This window comes from Neoarius graeffei, chromosome 1 (genome assembly GCF_027579695.1).
Source record: "Neoarius graeffei isolate fNeoGra1 chromosome 1, fNeoGra1.pri, whole genome shotgun sequence".
Classification (NCBI taxonomy): Eukaryota; Metazoa; Chordata; class Actinopteri; order Siluriformes; family Ariidae; genus Neoarius; species Neoarius graeffei.
The window spans coordinates 1,500,407-1,516,888 of record NC_083569.1 but is presented as its reverse complement, the minus strand read 5'-3'; the positions used below and the strand labels follow the sequence as shown (position 1 = coordinate 1,516,888).

General features: G+C 42.9%; 2 protein-coding genes across 6 annotated transcripts in view; one reads left to right on the top strand and one right to left on the bottom strand.

Moving 5' to 3' along the window:
* Nucleotides 1-410: 410 nt before the first annotated feature.
* Nucleotides 411-4,243, top strand: LOC132890181 (cerebellin-1-like). The gene is made up of 4 exons (XM_060926973.1): nucleotides 411-510; nucleotides 1,850-1,933; nucleotides 3,573-3,710; nucleotides 3,839-4,243. Exons 1-4 carry the CDS (start codon nucleotides 411-413, stop codon nucleotides 4,123-4,125), a joined length of 609 nt encoding a protein of 202 aa, XP_060782956.1. The 3' UTR covers nucleotides 4,126-4,243.
* A 9,028-nt stretch (nucleotides 4,244-13,271) lies between these two features.
* The window catches only part of LOC132890631 (nucleolar protein dao-5-like), a 47,838-nt gene continuing 44,627 nt past the window's right edge, over nucleotides 13,272-16,482 (bottom strand). For all 5 annotated transcript variants that reach the window (XM_060927675.1, XM_060927712.1, XM_060927685.1 and 2 more), the window contains 2 exons: nucleotides 15,318-15,771; nucleotides 13,272-15,023 (listed from right to left, as the gene is read on the bottom strand). In XM_060927675.1, coding sequence (XP_060783658.1) covers nucleotides 14,529-15,023; nucleotides 15,318-15,771 — 949 coding nt within the window. In that variant the 3' untranslated portion in view covers nucleotides 13,272-14,528. The remainder of the gene's footprint in view (nucleotides 15,024-15,317; nucleotides 15,772-16,482) is intronic.

Here is a 16,482-nt window from a genome sequence, read left to right as displayed (position 1 = left end):
CTGTTGACCAACAGTACCAGAGGCAGTTGTTGTTAACCCGGGCCCCGACTGATCCGGTATGGTATTTCTCTTTTCATTCCGCATGTTAGATTTGGCACAGTTTTACGCCGGATGCCCTTCCTGATGCAACCCTCTCCAATTTATCCGGGCTTGGGACCGGCACCAAGAGTACGCTTATGCACCCCCAGTGGCTGGATTGGAAGATGAACTATATTAACCTGAATTATTCTTCTTACAAAACATTAACCCTGAACCTGTACAGTTCAAAGTCTGCTGGATTGTTCAAACAACACGACTCCACAGTTCTCCTGTTGATTCGACTCATCAGCTGTGCAATAACAATGAACCTTTTACTGAATTTGTCTTTTTTGTTGCTCTTGTCACTGGAAAAATCCTCCCAACAGGACATCATGGTACCGAGTGTGGACGTCCTCACTGAATTGAAATCCATGAAGGAGCAAATAAAAGTGATGAAGGAGGAAATAAATGAGCTAAGGAGAGAGAACAGAGGTATGGAAAGTGGGCTGTGAAGATCAGAGGTGGACAGTAACAAAGTAAATTTACTTGAGTACTGTACTTAAGTATACTTTGAGTATCTGTACTTTACTTGAGTATTATTTTTTTGGAAACTTTAACTTCACTACATTTGAAAGCTAAATATCGTACTTTTCACTCCACTACATTTCTGTCAAGGTCCTCGTTACTCGTTACTATGAAGCAGCTTTGAAAGTGGATGTTTTTTCTTTTCTAAAACATAATTGTTTTTTTCTCAGGCAACACTGAGACAGCCTGTCAGTAATCACTAGGGTCACGTCCATAGACTGTATAAAATCAAGTTCAGTGATTTCTCAACAGCATTGAACACGATCAGTTGATGGCAGAATGAAAGGAGGTGGTTCTTTTGGAGAATGCCACCTAGAACCCATGTTTCAGTTTTCAGAATGGATTAAAGATGCATTTCATTTTAAATATTTGCTTTGTTTGCCTAAAATGACCCACATCACAGCCTACAAAAACTCGCCGTCCAACCCGCAGAAGCATCTGGAGGTGTATAAACATTTTATTCCAAGAGAAAGATTGCAACAAAGTTGTCTGTGCTTTTAGAGCTAGTGTTAACATTGCAATAGCTATGCAGTCTGGTTAGTCAAATGACTTTCTGTGGATTTGCCTGCCAAGTTGCCGTAGCCTTGTCCACGGCTAACGATAACACATAGCTAGTTAACTTGAACACTGTTAGTTAGCATATAAAAACGGAGTTATGCTAACATGAATAACGTTAACTTATCTGAAGTCCTTTCAGAAATGTTTTAGCATAATCTTGCCAAATAAACAGAATGTAGAAATCTTTCTTTTCTAGTAGCGTTAGCTACCCAATATGATTTCGAGTTTGAAAAGAGTTTGCTAGCATGTCAGGTGGATCTTCATTGACTAGCTAGCTTAACATTAAACTACCATGATGGCACAGCATGCGTTCATTTTGTGAATTCACATTTCTGCCTTAGGTTTTGTAAGCGTTGTGGCAATAATACAACGATGTGTTGACAGAAAATGTACTTTTAATACTTAAGTATTTTTAAAAGCAAGTACTTAAGTAAAAATTTGACTGGACAACTTTCACTTGTATCGGAGTAACATTTGACCAGTGGGATCTGTACTTTGACTTAAGTAATGAGGTTGGGTTCTTTGTCCACCTCTGGTGAAGATGTAGATACTCATTCCTGCCTATAATTAAATCACCTTGAGGCACAAGTCTTTATTATAAATGACATACATATGTGTTGCTGTACAAAGGGACATAACTTTAATAAAGTAGTGCACTACAGCAGTGTTGAAATGATTGTGTTTTTAGAGCAGACCAATCAACTGGAAACTCTGAATGCCTGCGTGAACACTACACGCCCCGGGATCGAGGAAGTGCTGCCAGGAAATAAAGGTGAAGTCAAATATTTACAAATCTAATGCAAATATCTGACTCTGCTCTCGTTACACCATAAGACTAAGAATTTTATTTGAACAAGTTTCCCTTTTAAAAATGAAAAATTAATTCTCTGACGACACCAAAGCCAAATTACACCCTTAGCTGCATTATTAAGACCAACACCAAACTTTCAAAAATAAAAAGTTAGGATAAAGCTAAATTATTAATTTACATTCAGTGTAAAGGGGTATAAAATAATCATGAGCTGAATTTAAATGTCACACTTTAAATATTAATATTTTCCAACAGGACAGAGGGGGAAATGTAAAAGACAAAAAAAAAAAATCACTAATTGATTAGTTAAAATACACAAGAAGATCAATGAAAAAGACAAAAAAAGGCCAAAGAAATATAGGACTTATAAACAGGAAGAAAATTACCAAAAAAAAAAAAAACCCTTCAAAAAATTGAAGGCAGGAAAAAAAATTCAATACAAATTAAAAAAAAAGAAAGGGGGAAAAAGGAGCCAAATCAATCAATAAACAAAAAGGGGAAAAGAAAAAGACAAGCATGCAACTGAATGAGAGAAAAAGATAAGATAGAAAAGCAAAATGGACAGAAAGAAAGGATATTGAAATAAATAGAATGAAAATGTAGAAAGAAAGAAAGAAAGAAAGAAAGAAAGAAAGAAAGAAAGAAAGAAAGGTGGGGTTTACATTAGACCGTATCAGCGGATCATCAGATTAACGTTTTTAAAACGATTAGTGTGCACACAGCAACACCAATACACGATTCGCGTGCACACAGCAACACCAATACACGGATACGCTCAGCTCCGCAGGCATCCTGCGCTCCAAATCACTCCGCCCTGAACAGCGAGTGCCCTCTGGAGGGTGCGCACTCCGGCCCTGCGCAGCTCACAGAGCGCGCGAGTGAAGCGCACGAGCCACGATTCGGGACTGAGCCGCTGTGTGTGTGATCTCAGTGCATATCGGGCATGCGCGTCACTTACCACTTGCAAGTGGAAGGATGGCAAGCCTAAAGACAATCATAACTACACAATGGGCAGTATTTGCAGTATTTTCATACTTTTATACTCTTTAATGAAAGGTGATACAAGGTGGAAGTCCGCGCCGTTTTTCAGCAGTCGCGTCACATGACCAACGCCAGCGAATCAGGAAGGTGGATGTCACAATGACGTTGTCCAATGACGACGCCAGCTAGAGCTCAGCACAGCGTATCCGCGTATTTTCAATGTTTACACAGCACCGGACCAGACACGATCTGGATTGAATACGTGAACCCTGGCGGATTCCCATTTCCCGGCGTTTCCAGGCATTTTAATGTAAACGGACAGTGCATCCGCGAAGAAAACGAGACAGATACGGTCTAATGTAAACTTGGCCAAAGAAAGAAAGAACGTATCTAGGGTGTGGCCTGTGATACAGCATGACGATTGGTCAGTGGGTTATTGCACAGTGATAAGTGAATGTATTGCACAATTAGGCATGATAATTGCACATTTGCCCATGCTGACAGAGTGCAGTTGAGCACTCGTTTTATATTCCGGCACTGAAGTCATATCTTTCACATCTGTCATGTAAACTCGTGTTTAATAAGTTTATCTTTCTGACTTTTTTCCCCTCACTTTTAGACATCAGAGTGGCTTTTTCTGCATTTCTGCTGGAAACCTCAAAAGGACCCACAAACATCGGACCTTTTGGCTCTATGACAGTGCTCGCTTATAAACACGTCTTTCTAAATATCGGAGAGGCATATAACCCACACACGGGTATTTACATAAAAATATCAGTGTATAAATATTACAAGTTTAAAATGAAGTGCGTGATCAATATTTAAGAGCAGGATGAATTTTCAGCTCCGTAAATTTTCAGGACTTCTCTGTTTTCGTCACTGCAGGAGTTTTCACAGCTCCTCTGAAGGGTGTTTATGTGTTCAGAGTTTTCTCCAAGGGGATTGGATCCTCGGCACAGTCCTCGACGTCAGGCTTGTTCCTGAACGGCAAACACGTGTTCTCCACTCACGCTCATCAAAGTGCAGGATTTTACAGCTCATCTAATGGAGCCAGTCTGCCACTGGAGAAGGGAAACACTGTTGATGTCCGTCTTTATGGCGGAAGCTGGATATTCGACAACGGAGAACACCATCACAGCTCGTTTAGCGGCCATCTGCTTTTCCCACTGTGAGAAAGAAATACAGGAAAAGCTTCAGACGACACGTAAGGCTGTGATCAGGATGTTGATGGGAGCATTACTTGTAATTGTAGCTAATTAAATGGTAAGAATTTTTATGTTAAAAGGATATTAAAGGGGAAAAATAGTAAAAGGCTTCTCCAGCTGCACAAAGTTAATAAACACATAGCACAAGTGACTTTTTGTGTTATATCCATTAATTTGCAAAAATGCAGTAATTATGTAAAATGCATTTAAATGAACTGCAAAAGACTAGGAAAAGTGTGAGAAATAAATTAATTTTTTTTAAATTATATATAGCCTATACTATATGGCCAAAAGTATGTGCACCCTGACCATCACACCTATTAGTGGTTGCAGCTCAGCACCAAGTGACTAGACATCTACAGTGACTAAACAAGACAATGACAGCATGGTATGAACCCAGTAGAGCGTTACTGATGTGAAACACTTGTATTGATCAGCTCTTATAACTGTCTTTAACTGCACTGCTATTGTTAGATAGTGGATGTTAGATTCCATCTAATAAAGCCAGCAGACATCACTGGCATTGACGCCAACCATAGCAGGCCATTAGCTGATGAAGAAAAGTGTAAAGTTCATTTTAGTAAACACAACAGAATGAAGATTCAGACAGGATGGTTGGAGGGAGAGAGGATGGACAGACAGCAGAGCAAGAGGAGGGAAAGAGAGAAGGAGGTCTGGTTTAAGGTGTTGTTTTCATCTCTCATCTCCTCTCATTATCTGTAGCCGCTTTATCCTGTTCTACAGGGTCGCAGGCAAGCTGGAGCCTATCCCAGCTGACTACGGGCGAAAGGCGGGGTACACCCTGGAGAAGTCGCCAGGTCATCACAGGGCAAGGTGTTGTTTTATTCTCCAGAAAAAAAATATCAGAGCAGTGCTACTGATGCAGAGTGGGCCAGAGGGTCTCAAAGGGGCCCATAGGACCGGATACTAGGGATGTCTGGTTTCATGCTCCCCTGGAAAATTTTGAAATTAGAGACTTCAAATAGTGCATTCTGGTGGCATCTAGGGCTGATTTAGGCACTATTCAACATTATTAAATGTGTTGTTTTTTTACCTTGTCAAATATGCAAGGGGCAAAGTTTAAAGGGCAAAATTTAGATTTGAAATGGAAACAGTCAATTCAGAGAAATATTTAATTTTATCCATCATCTATCCATTTTCTTCCGCTTATTCAAGGTCGGATCATGGTAGCAGCAGGCTATTCCAAGCATCCTTCTCCCCAGCAATGCTTTCCAGTTCCTCCTGGGGGATCCTCAGCTGACTTCTTTCGACATGAAGGATCTGTGACTCTACTCTGAGATCTCTCTGGATGTCTGAGCTCCTCACCCTATCTCTAAGGGTGAGCCCAGCCACCATACAGAGAAAGCTCATTTTAGGCGCTTATATCCGCAATCTCATCCTTTTGGTCACTACCCAAGGCTCATGATTATAGGTGAGGGTTGGAACATAGATTGACTGACTGGTAAATCGAAAGCTTTGCCTTCCGGCTCAGCTCCCTCTTTACCATGACAGTCTGATACAACGCCGGCATTACTGCTGATGCCGCTCCAATTTGCCTGTCCATCTCATGCTTCATTTTACCATCACTCATGAACAAGACCCCGAAATACTTGAACTCCTTCATTTGGAGCAGCAACTCACTCCCAACCTGGAGGGAACACGCCACCATTTTCCGGCAGAGAACCATGGCCTCAGACTTGCAGGTGCTGACTCTCATCCCAGCTGCTTCACGCTTGACTGCAAACCATCCCAGTATGTGCTGATGGTCACGAGATGCAATTCTGAAGTTCCCAAACCTGAAGAGCAGAGATGCAATTCTGAGGTTCCCAAACCAGACACCCTCCTCACCCTGGCTGTGTGTTGAGATCCCATCCATGAATATCACAAACAGAATTGATGACAAGAGGCAGCCTTGGTGGACTCCAACACCCACTGGAAACGTGTTTGACTTTGTGCCGAGAATCCAGACACAGCTCACACTGACAACATACAAGTTGTACAAGGACCTGATGGCTCATAACAATGACTCCGATACCCCATACTCCTGCAGTCCCCCGCACAAAAAAAACCCTGGGGGACACGGTCGTAAGCCTTTTCCAAATCTATAAAATACATGTAGACTGGCTGGTCATATTCCCATGAAGGCCCAAACAACCCTGCCATGGTAAAGAGCCGATCCATGGCCAGGATGGAATCCGCATTGCTCCTCCTGAATCTGAAGTTCGACAAAGTGGTCGGAGCCTCCTTTCCAGCACCTTGGAATAAACTTTCCTGGGAAGGCTGAGCAGTGTGATACCCCTATAATTGGTGCACACTCTCCGGTCCCTGTTTTTCAAAAGAAAAACACCACGCCGGTCTGCCACTCCACAGGCACTGTACTCGACCTCCACATGATGCTGAAGAGGTGTGTCAACCAAGACAGCCGAACAACGTCCAGAGCCTTCAGCATCTCAGGGTGAATCTCATCCACCCCTGGTGCCTTGCCACCGAGGAGCTTCTTGATTACCTCAGTGACCTCTGCCAGAGTATTGCTGAAGCTTCCCCTGAGTCCTCAGACTCCACCTCCTCAATGGAGGATGTGTAGGACTGGTTTGGGAGTTCCTCAAAGTACTCTTTCCACCGCCTGACAATATCCCCAGTTTGGGTCAGCAGTTCTCCTCCCTGGCTGTGCACAGCCTGAGGCAAACCCTGCTTCCCCTTACTGAGTCGTCAAATGGCTTGCCAGAACTTCCTTGAGGCCAACTGAGAGTCCTTCTCCATGGCCTCCCCGAACTCCTCCCATGCCTGGATTTTTGCTTCAGCAACTGCCAAAGCTGCAGCCCTTCTGACCTCCCAGTACCTGCCTGCTGCCTCAATGGACCCCTGGGCCAACCAAGGCCGAAAGGCCTCTTTCTTCAGCTTGCCAGCTTCCTTCACCACCAGTGTCCACCAGTGGGTTTTTAGATTACCACCACGACAGGCACTGATGACCTTTTGGCCACAGCTCTTAATAACTGCCTCTACAATGGAGGCTTTGAACATGGTCCATTCGGATTCCATGTCCCGAACCACACCCAGGATGCACAAAAAGCTCTTCCAGAGGTGGGAATTGAAGACCCCATGAACAGAGGACTCCACCAATGTTCACAGTTCACCCTCGCTACACACACTTGGGTTTGCCAGGTCTGTCCAACAGCCTTCCCCACCATCTGATCCAACTCACCACCAGGTGGTGATCAGTTGACAGCTCTGCTCTTCCTTTCACCCGAGTGTCCAAGACATACAGCCACAGATCTGATGATACAACCACAAAGTCGATCATCGATCTTTGGCTTAAGGTATTCAGGTACCAGGTACACTTATGAACCACCTTATGCTCAAACATGGTGTTTGTTATGGCCAATCCATGATGAGCACAGAAGTCCAACAAGAAAACACCACTCAGGTTTAGCTCAGACAAGCCATTCCTCCCCATCAGCCCCCTCCAGGTTTCTCCATCATTGCCCAAGTGAGAATTGAAGCCCCCCAGAACTATGGAGTCCCCAAGTGGCACCCCTTCCAGGGCACCACCCAGAGACTCCAAGAAGGCCGAATACTTTGTACTGCTGTTTCGTGCATAAGCTTGAACAACAGTCAGAATTTTCTTCTCAGTGACTTGCAGTTGCATACAGGTGACCCTCTCATTCTCCGGGGAGAACTCCAACACCATGGTGCTCAGCTGGGGGCTCGTGAGTATCCCCACACCCGCCCAGCACCTCTCACCCTGGGCAACTCTAGAAAAAGAGAGTACCCAACCCCTCTCCTGGAGTTTGGTTCCAGAACCAATGTTATGTGTGGAGGCAAGCCAAACTACAGTATATCTAGTTGGTACCATTCCGCCTCCTGCACCAGCTCCAGTTCCTTCCCCACCAGAGAGGTGACATTCCATGTCCCAAGAATTAGTCTGCGCTGCCAAGGATCAGCACACCCATGCTCCCACTTTTACCTGCCACCCAGCTCACAACACACCCAACCTCAGTGCCTGTCCTTGTGGGTGGTGAGCCCACATGGCAGCGGCTCCATGTAATTTCATCAGGCTGTTGACTACAGACCTGCAACCCAAAAATGCATAATATTGAACAATATACGGTAGCAGCTGAAATTAGAATATCAGCAATACGGCTGTTGACTACAGACCTGCAACCTAACAGGCAAAAATCACACACAAAAGCCTGCAGTATTCTTGGGTTTCACGTGACGTCACATCCACCTCATTAGTTATTCAAAACTTTAGCTGGTGGTCAACCAAAGCTCAGTTGACAAAGTGTTTGTATGAAGAAGGTGCATTGCTTGCATGAAAAATGCCTTACACTTTTGTTGTTTTAGGTTGTTCGAATTGATCAAACCGCGAAAGTGATAAAACTTTCTTCAGGGTTCCCCGTGAACTAATAAAGGGTGAACAAATAAAGGGTGAACAAATACAGGATTTCACAAAAAGACATCAAGAAAGGTGGCTTTTGAACCTCTCATTGAAATCAAAGGGAGCCGAGTCGAAATATGCTCAAGTTTGCAATGATCACTTGGTGAAAGGTTTGTATTTCCCTCTCAGCTATGTCATTAGAGTTTTCCAAGTACTTTTCTTGCTATGTGTTGTTATTTTACGGTACTTTTTTTTTGTCGCGAAACACTAAAATCCCCAGCTGTTTCTTTGTTCACTCCTTACTCAATGACTGCCATATTGAAAATAAGGCATGTCTTGCTTTCTTTAACAGGGTGTCCTAACGGTCTTTTCAAAGAGTCTTTCAGCGAGTGCACATGATCAAAACAACAATGAATAATAGTCCATATGCATGAAGGTTGTGACAAAATTCTTACGCAGGCATACAGTTACAATGCCCCGTGATCACTTCTCCAGCTTGTTTAACTAAGATCCAGGTCTTTAAAGGGGTTTCTGATGATCTTTGTGAAATGATTTACCTGAGAGATAAAAGCCAACCAACACATGTGAGAATCAAGCCAACTGTTTGTTTACACTTCAACTTGCAGTACTTTTGTTGTAAAAACACGAACGAAAAGCTTAAAAAAATACTTACATGGGCAAAAACAATACAGGATTCATTCGGCAGTGACTTGATACCGAGGTCCTTTACACAGCAACATAAAAAAAAATTTGTAAGCCTCCATATTCTTCCACCTGTTTTGCAGTGTAGAAGGATGTCTGCAACACCGGATAGTTTGAGATGTAAGGGAATTGGACTGAAGGGTAATTTTTGAGATCGTATAACAAATCCTTCTTTCCCAGACTGTAGGGGTCGATTCCATTGCACATAGCAATCTTCTGAATAAATCTAAAGCCAGCAGTGGCTTCTAGATTACGAGCATACTCTAAGTTATCGCTAGTTGTTTGCACTACGGCAGCCGTTTTGGTTCGCTTGACCACCAGCTGTTTTACTGGAAGTGAAATTGCTAAGAAAAGTCACGTGACTGAAACCCAAGAATAATGCCAGGAACAGAATTGAGGTCAAATCATGCAACAGCGCCATCTAGTAACCAGCACCTAGAACATGGTTTTATGTATGGTTGCAAATAGCAGTTGGTACACGCAGTGAAACCCTTTATTTTCACTTCTGGGTTGAGTATCAAGATAGTCTCATCTCATTATCTGTAGCTGCTTTATCCTGTTCTTCAGGGTCTCAGGCAAGCTGGAGCCTATCCCAGCTGACTACGGGCGAAAGGCGGGGTACACCCTGGACAAGTCGCCAGGTCACCACAGGGCTGACACATAGACACAGACAACCATTCACACTCACATTCACACCTACGCTCAATTTAGAGTCACCAGTTAACCTAACCTGCATGTCTTTGGACTGTGGGGGAAACCGGAGCACCCGGAGGAAACCCACGCGGACTCAGGGAGAACATGCAAACTCCACACAGAAAGGCCCTCGCCAGCCACAGGGCTCGAACCCGGACCTTTTTGCTGTGAGGCAACAGCGCTAACCATTACACCACCGTGCCGCCTGCCTCTGTAAGTATTAAATAAAAATTAATTTTACAATATGAACAAAAAATTGGCCTTCAGTGTCAAACGTGGGCAATACGGTGGTGTAGTGGTTAGCGCTGTCGCCTCACAGCAAGAAGGTCCGGGTTCGAGCCCCGTGGCCGGCGAGGGCCTTTCTGTGCGGAGTTTGCATGTTCTCCCCGTGTCCGCGTGGGTTTCCTCCGGGTGCTCCGGTTTCCCCCAAAGACATGCAGGTTAGGTTAACTGGTGACACTAAATTGACCGTGAGTGTGAATGTGAGTGTGAATGGTTGTCTGTGTCTATGTGTCAGCCCTGTGATGACCTGGCGACTTGTCCAGGGTGTACCCTGCCTTTTCCCCGTAGTCAGCTAGGATAGGCTCCAGCTTGCCTGCGACCCTGTAGAAGGATAAAGCGGCTAGAGATAATGAGATGAGATGAGAACAATTAATTCATTTAGAGACCTGTGGCCCTAAATTCTCCATTTTTTCCCCCTTGCCTCACATCAAGATACTACGTCATACATGACGTGGTGGGGTTTCCCCGTTTGCGCAACACATTGTGGTATACAAATTTGAAACGAGAGAACAGTGGCGGATGAGTGTGCACATGAAACGTGGAAGACCGACTGCGGTAACGGAAAGTGAGAAGAAAAGACACTGTGTTGCGAAGGACAGGAAACACGGGACCAAACTAATAAATATCTGCGGTCAGCGAGCACCTAGGTGTGATCAGCTGTTCGTTTAGTGACAGAATGATGGAACTGTCAGTGCACGCTCCAAGGTAAACCTGTAGGTGGCAGTAATACAGCACTGGATGCCAGCTGCCGTAAAACCCAAAAGGTGAAGATGATGATGGTTCAGGTAAGAGTGCGCATGCGCACACAGACTTCCTCTGTCTGCTTGACTGCACGAAGCGAGTGACTTCATGCACATTATTTGCTCAAGAATCCCCTCAAATTAAATAACTTCGCAGCCACAGAATGGCCTTTTTCTTTTTTCTTTTTTTTTTAAGATATTACAAAAATAAACATGTCTCACAATGGCCAAATTTCAGAGGGAACTAAACTTCACCGATTTGATGAAAGCGAAAGGCTGTATTGCTTTTAAGGTTTACAACATATTTAATCTAAAAAGATAACCAGGTGTGTATGTACAGATTGGTGCAAAATCTGAAAATGATTGCACTGTATTTTTTAAAATGTCATCAGCTAATGCATATGAATTTCATGTACACAAAATTAGCTTCTAAATAAAGGAGTAATTTTATTGTAAAATATGCACGATCATAAATTTCTGTTTCATGCTGTTAACGTGGGCCGTATCTTTATCTTCCCTGCTGCTTGGGCCTCATACCAGATTCCTACTGGGAGTTTGAGGCTGTGACATGCAGATTCTGCTGTGTTGGACAGAAATTGATTGAGTTCTTCTTTAGCCATGAGTGTGTGAGTTTCAGGGGCGGCACGGTGGTGTAGTGGTTAGCACTGTCACCTCACAGCAAGAAGGTTCTGGGTTCGAGCCCCGTGGCCGGTGAGGGCCTTTCTGCGTGGAGTTTGCATGTTCTCCCCGTGTCTGTGTGGGTTTCCTCCGGGTGCTCTGGTTTCCCCCACAGTCCAAAGACATGCAGGTTAGGTTAACTGGTGACTCTAAATTGAGCGTAGGTGTGAATGGTTGTCTTTGTCTGTGTGTCAGCCCTGTGATGACCTGGCGACTTGTCTAGGGTGTACCCCGCCTTTCGCCCGTAGTCAGCTGGGATAGGATCCAGCTTGCCTGCAACCCTATAAATAACTCACTTCTATAAGTATCTGTTATTACCCAAATGAGGATGAACCCTTTTGAATCTGGTTCCTCTCAAGGTTTCTTCCTCATGTTGTGTTAGGGAGTTTTCCATCACCGTTGTCAGCTCAGGCTTGATCAATAGAGATAAAATTATTAATTAAAATATTTCCAATCTATATTTTTCTCTAAAGCGGCTTTGCGACAATGTATTGTTAAAAGTGCTATACGAATAAACTGATTTAGATTATTTTTATTTGTAAAAGGATATCAAAATGTGCTGTTAGGCTGGGTTTTTTTTTCTGCACATTACTGCAGAATCACTTAAGTCCACCATACAGCTGGGTTTTTCTCCACAGCTAATACTATTACACCTCACATCCTCGCTCCTTAAACCTGACATGGTGGAAATGCTCATTTTTCTTTTTAAAACTAAGGGCTTTGGACAATTGTCACTTATATTTTAAAATGAAAACTAGAGCTTCATTTCTGCAAGAAAACACAACTGATTGTGACGACAGCATCAGTCGGCTGTTGCGTACTGTAACCTGTGCAGTTAGCATCAGTCGGCCATCCTGCAGCAGTAAATTAAAAACAGACTTTTGTTTCAGCATTCTTTCACATTTTAGATTTCCTTCTTGTGGCATTTGAACCATGTTACTTCCGCCTATAGTGATGTCATGTCCATTCCCTCTATTGTACATTATTGTGCCCTCTGCTGTCTAAGCAACATAATTATACCTACAGTAGGACAAACTACAAGGTTAGTCAAAATTATGTTAACACTTAAATGGTAGAAACCATTCATTCACAAAACATGCATCATATGTGCAAGATGATTTACAGGACGGTCTCAACCTGTTCGAGCAACAGTACCATTTAAAGCCCAGACACACATTTCATGGTCACAGCGCACCACACATTCAGGAGAAAAATAATCCATTAGTATTAACTAATGTTAATGTTAGGTTAGTATTTTGACTAACCCTGTAATACTATGCAGCCTCGTGATCACTTTACTTTTTTTTTTATTTCCACAATTCAAATCATAAATTTGTACTATAGTTTTTCATTTTGCAGTATATTGCTACACATCTATTGTTCTCATTTCTAAATAATAAAGGCATAGGGCCTCTACTAATAATTATATATCAATAAATTGAATTTTACTAATGCAGAGATGTTAAACAATGGATCCTGATTTCATCCCCAGTTGTATCCTGTGCATGCTTTTTTAATTGCATCATGAACTTTTAAATCAGCGCACTGACAATTGTGTGCGTCACTTGTGAGGATCTCGATGAATTTTGATAAATTTGGGTACTTTTTGTGTCTATATAATAAACAAATCACACACTGGATTCAAAATATGAAGTTTATTTTCTTGTGTTGAAAAACTCGCATTTTTCATACAAAATACATTGCAGGTCTGAGTGGCCTATTTAAATAACATTGGCTGGCTTTGAGTGGTATATCAGATATTCAGCTAGCAGGTTACTTAACGAGTCAAAGACAAGTTCAATATCATGCTAGCTGAATGGAATATATCTGATGTACCACAAAAAAAGCCAGCCATTATTATAATTATTATTAATAATAATAAAATTCTCAAGTCATTCTCTATGAGAAAATTAGTAATTAAAAATGGCGATTAAAAAAAAGGAATGGAGTAATCAATTAGTTGTATACAAACACACTACTGGGACACCAGACAGACAAGTTCAAATCAGACTGGGGTCAAGAAGAAAATGGTCAGAAAATTGAGGGAATAATAATTTCAGAACAGTAGTATGTGATTACTTTGCAATCACAAATAGTGATCAGGGAAAATCAATATTGCTGAAGGCTACGCAAGACTTTAATAAAATGTTGTACATGAATACGAGTCCTTCTTCCCATCAGTGCCTGTAACGGGAGAACAGCATTTACAGCGGGAATGTCTCGGTTGGTATCACCACTGAGTGGAGAAGTCAAAGAGGTAGAGAAGGAAATGGAGTATGAGAAGATTGTAGTAGAGGAAAAGGTGCAGAAGAAAGTGGAGTAGATTCAGGAGGTGGGGGAGAGGAGGAGGTACAGGATGAGAGTATGCATACCGTATGCCTGAGGTTCAAGAGGTGTTGAGGTACGAGAGAAGAAAGGTGGAGGAGGAGAAGTATAAGGAGGTGATGAGAAGAGGAAGACAAGTAGAGGAGGTTTAAAAGGGTAGAACTGGAACATATGGTGTTAGAAAGCTGCCAAAATGTTTTACAAATGCCACACGATTCGCAAATATACACACCATGCTTTACAAATACAACGCACACCTCTCAAACACACAATGTGCTTTGCAAATACAAAACACTATCCAAAAAAAAGTGGTTTTTTTGCAGATAGAAGTGCTACTGACAAATACAGGGCAGGTTCCACAAATGTAAAGACAGAATGCAAATAAACGAGCAACATTTTTTGTATGTCTGTGTCATCAGTTACACAAAAATGCACCACTTTCTTTCAACAAGTACAAAGCAAAACATCATTTGTGGATCACGTTACTTTTGGTACTGTTTCTGTTTGAAGAGAATGACATACAATTTGTTAAAACAGGACTGCGTCAGGATGGAGGTGTGCGTGTGTGTGTTTCAGTGTTCTGTGAAAGAGGAAATGGAGGAGATTGAAGAGATGGAGGATGAGGAGCTAGAGATGCTAGAGGCGGACAAAGAGGTCAAGGAGGTGGCGTAAGTGGAGGCTGAGGGGCTAGAGATAGAGCTCATGGGGGTTTCTGAACTCTGTAGCTCCCCTCGGATAGCATTGAGCTCCACCAGTCCTTGATGCAGCTGCTCTGCCACCTCCCTGATCTTTTTGGCAAATTCTGACTTGGCTCCTTTCTTAAGTTCTTTAGAATCCTTTGCCACAAAGTAAAGATCCATGGCAACAAAGAGACCAGTGAGGATGCCAGTTGCCATGGCTGCAACCTGCACTGCTCTGGCAGCTGTGCCACCCGCTGTCATGGCGACTTGTGTGAACTTGGTGATTTCTTTGGCGTTGATGAGCACTGCTTTGCCTGCCATGGCACCGTCCTCGTAGATATTGAGGACTCCAGAGACATCACTCTTGTACTGCTTTAGCTTTTTCACCTTTAGTCAAAATTGGATTACAATATTAAAAGCATTTTTAAAACAAACATTCACGTCGTTATTAATTTATCACCAGTATGTTGTGCTCAGAGGTGCTGTGAATGCAATATTTAGCCATCTGTCCAACTAGACTTTTTTTTTTTAAGTAGTGTAAGCTAGCTAACTAACGAAGGCTACAAGTTACTTAGGTTTCACGTCAGATCTGTTAAAAGGTCAAATACAATTAATGTTCATTACATAAATGGAAATCTTATTGAAAGGACTGTCATTAGGTTTCACAGAACTCGTCCTCACCTTGGGAGCATTTAACTCTCGCAGGTTCTCGATGCCTCGTTTGATGAACCTCGTGCATTTGTCAATGTCGGCCATCTTGCTCTGAAAGTCTTTCACAATGCGCTCCACTTTCTTGCGGTCTATCGAGCCATGGACGGTGTTGGAGATACCAGCCGTGGCCGACGTTAACCCGCCTGCTGCGGCCACACCCAGACCCACTGCTGTGACAATCAAGGATGTTCCCATAGTGACGGGTGCTAGGGCAAGGCCCGTTATAGTGGCCACACCCCCAACAGCACTGGTGGAGCCTCCTGTGATCTGGGCAACTTTGGTCCTTTTGTTGAAACGGTCCAGACCATCGGCGATGTGGTTGAGGTCGATGATGTGCTGCCAGAGAGCTTCTGCTCGCTCTGAAAACAGCTGATTAAACACCCGAATGCCTCGTTGCACTTTTTCAGCTGTTAAAGCAAATGCCCTAAAGAGAGGAAAATGACCGTAGTTTTCTAATATTTGCACTAAAATGGGGGGGGGATTTTTGCAACATAAAGCCTTTGAATAATGTTTGTAGATCAGAGTAGTACACTGCAGCCCCGCTACACTACACTCCTTGGAGGACGTCCAAATAGTTTGCTCTACCGAAAAGTTCATCATACTGAAATGGACCCACTTGTCACACCAAACACACACTTCCATAAAACAAGACCAACTGCGTTTTTAATTTATATTTACATTTAATTCACTTACATTTTCATGAAGTAAAGGAAATAAGTCACACTTGCCATTATTTGCTTACTGCATCTTTCTTTTCAGCCCATCATGTTGATTGCAGTTATGGATGAAGTCTCCGAGCTCTCTCTCTCTCTTTTACTTTAATAGTTGAAATTAATTTTTTTGGGATACCATATTCTTTAGACAAATTTGTTGCTTTCTCGCCACGCTTTAGACGGTCCAGGATATGAAGTTTGTCTCTGACAGGGTCACATCTGCACACACGCAGTGGCATGCCTCAACCTGTTACTCACGTGCGCAGTGCCATTAGGACTAATTACCATGCACCTGTTCTGGATTAGAGCACAATCACAGCACGTGTTTATAAAAGCCTTTTACTACACACAGACTTTGCAAAGTACAAGCGCTGTACCTTGTGTCTCGTGTTACCGAATCTTTTGGAGCACTCTGTTGATTT

Bases quoted from the DNA above. Each gene is read 5' to 3' on its own strand.
- LOC132890181 (XM_060926973.1), top strand. From the start codon at position 411: ATGGTACCGAGTGTGGACGTCCTCACTGAATTGAAATCCATGAAGGAG. The intron at 511-1,849 runs GTATGGAAAGTG...TTGTGTTTTTAG, and splicing joins GCTAAGGAGAGAGAACAGAG to AGCAGACCAATCAACTGGAA. The intron at 3,711-3,838 runs GTATTTACATAA...TCGTCACTGCAG, and splicing joins GGCATATAACCCACACACGG to GAGTTTTCACAGCTCCTCTG.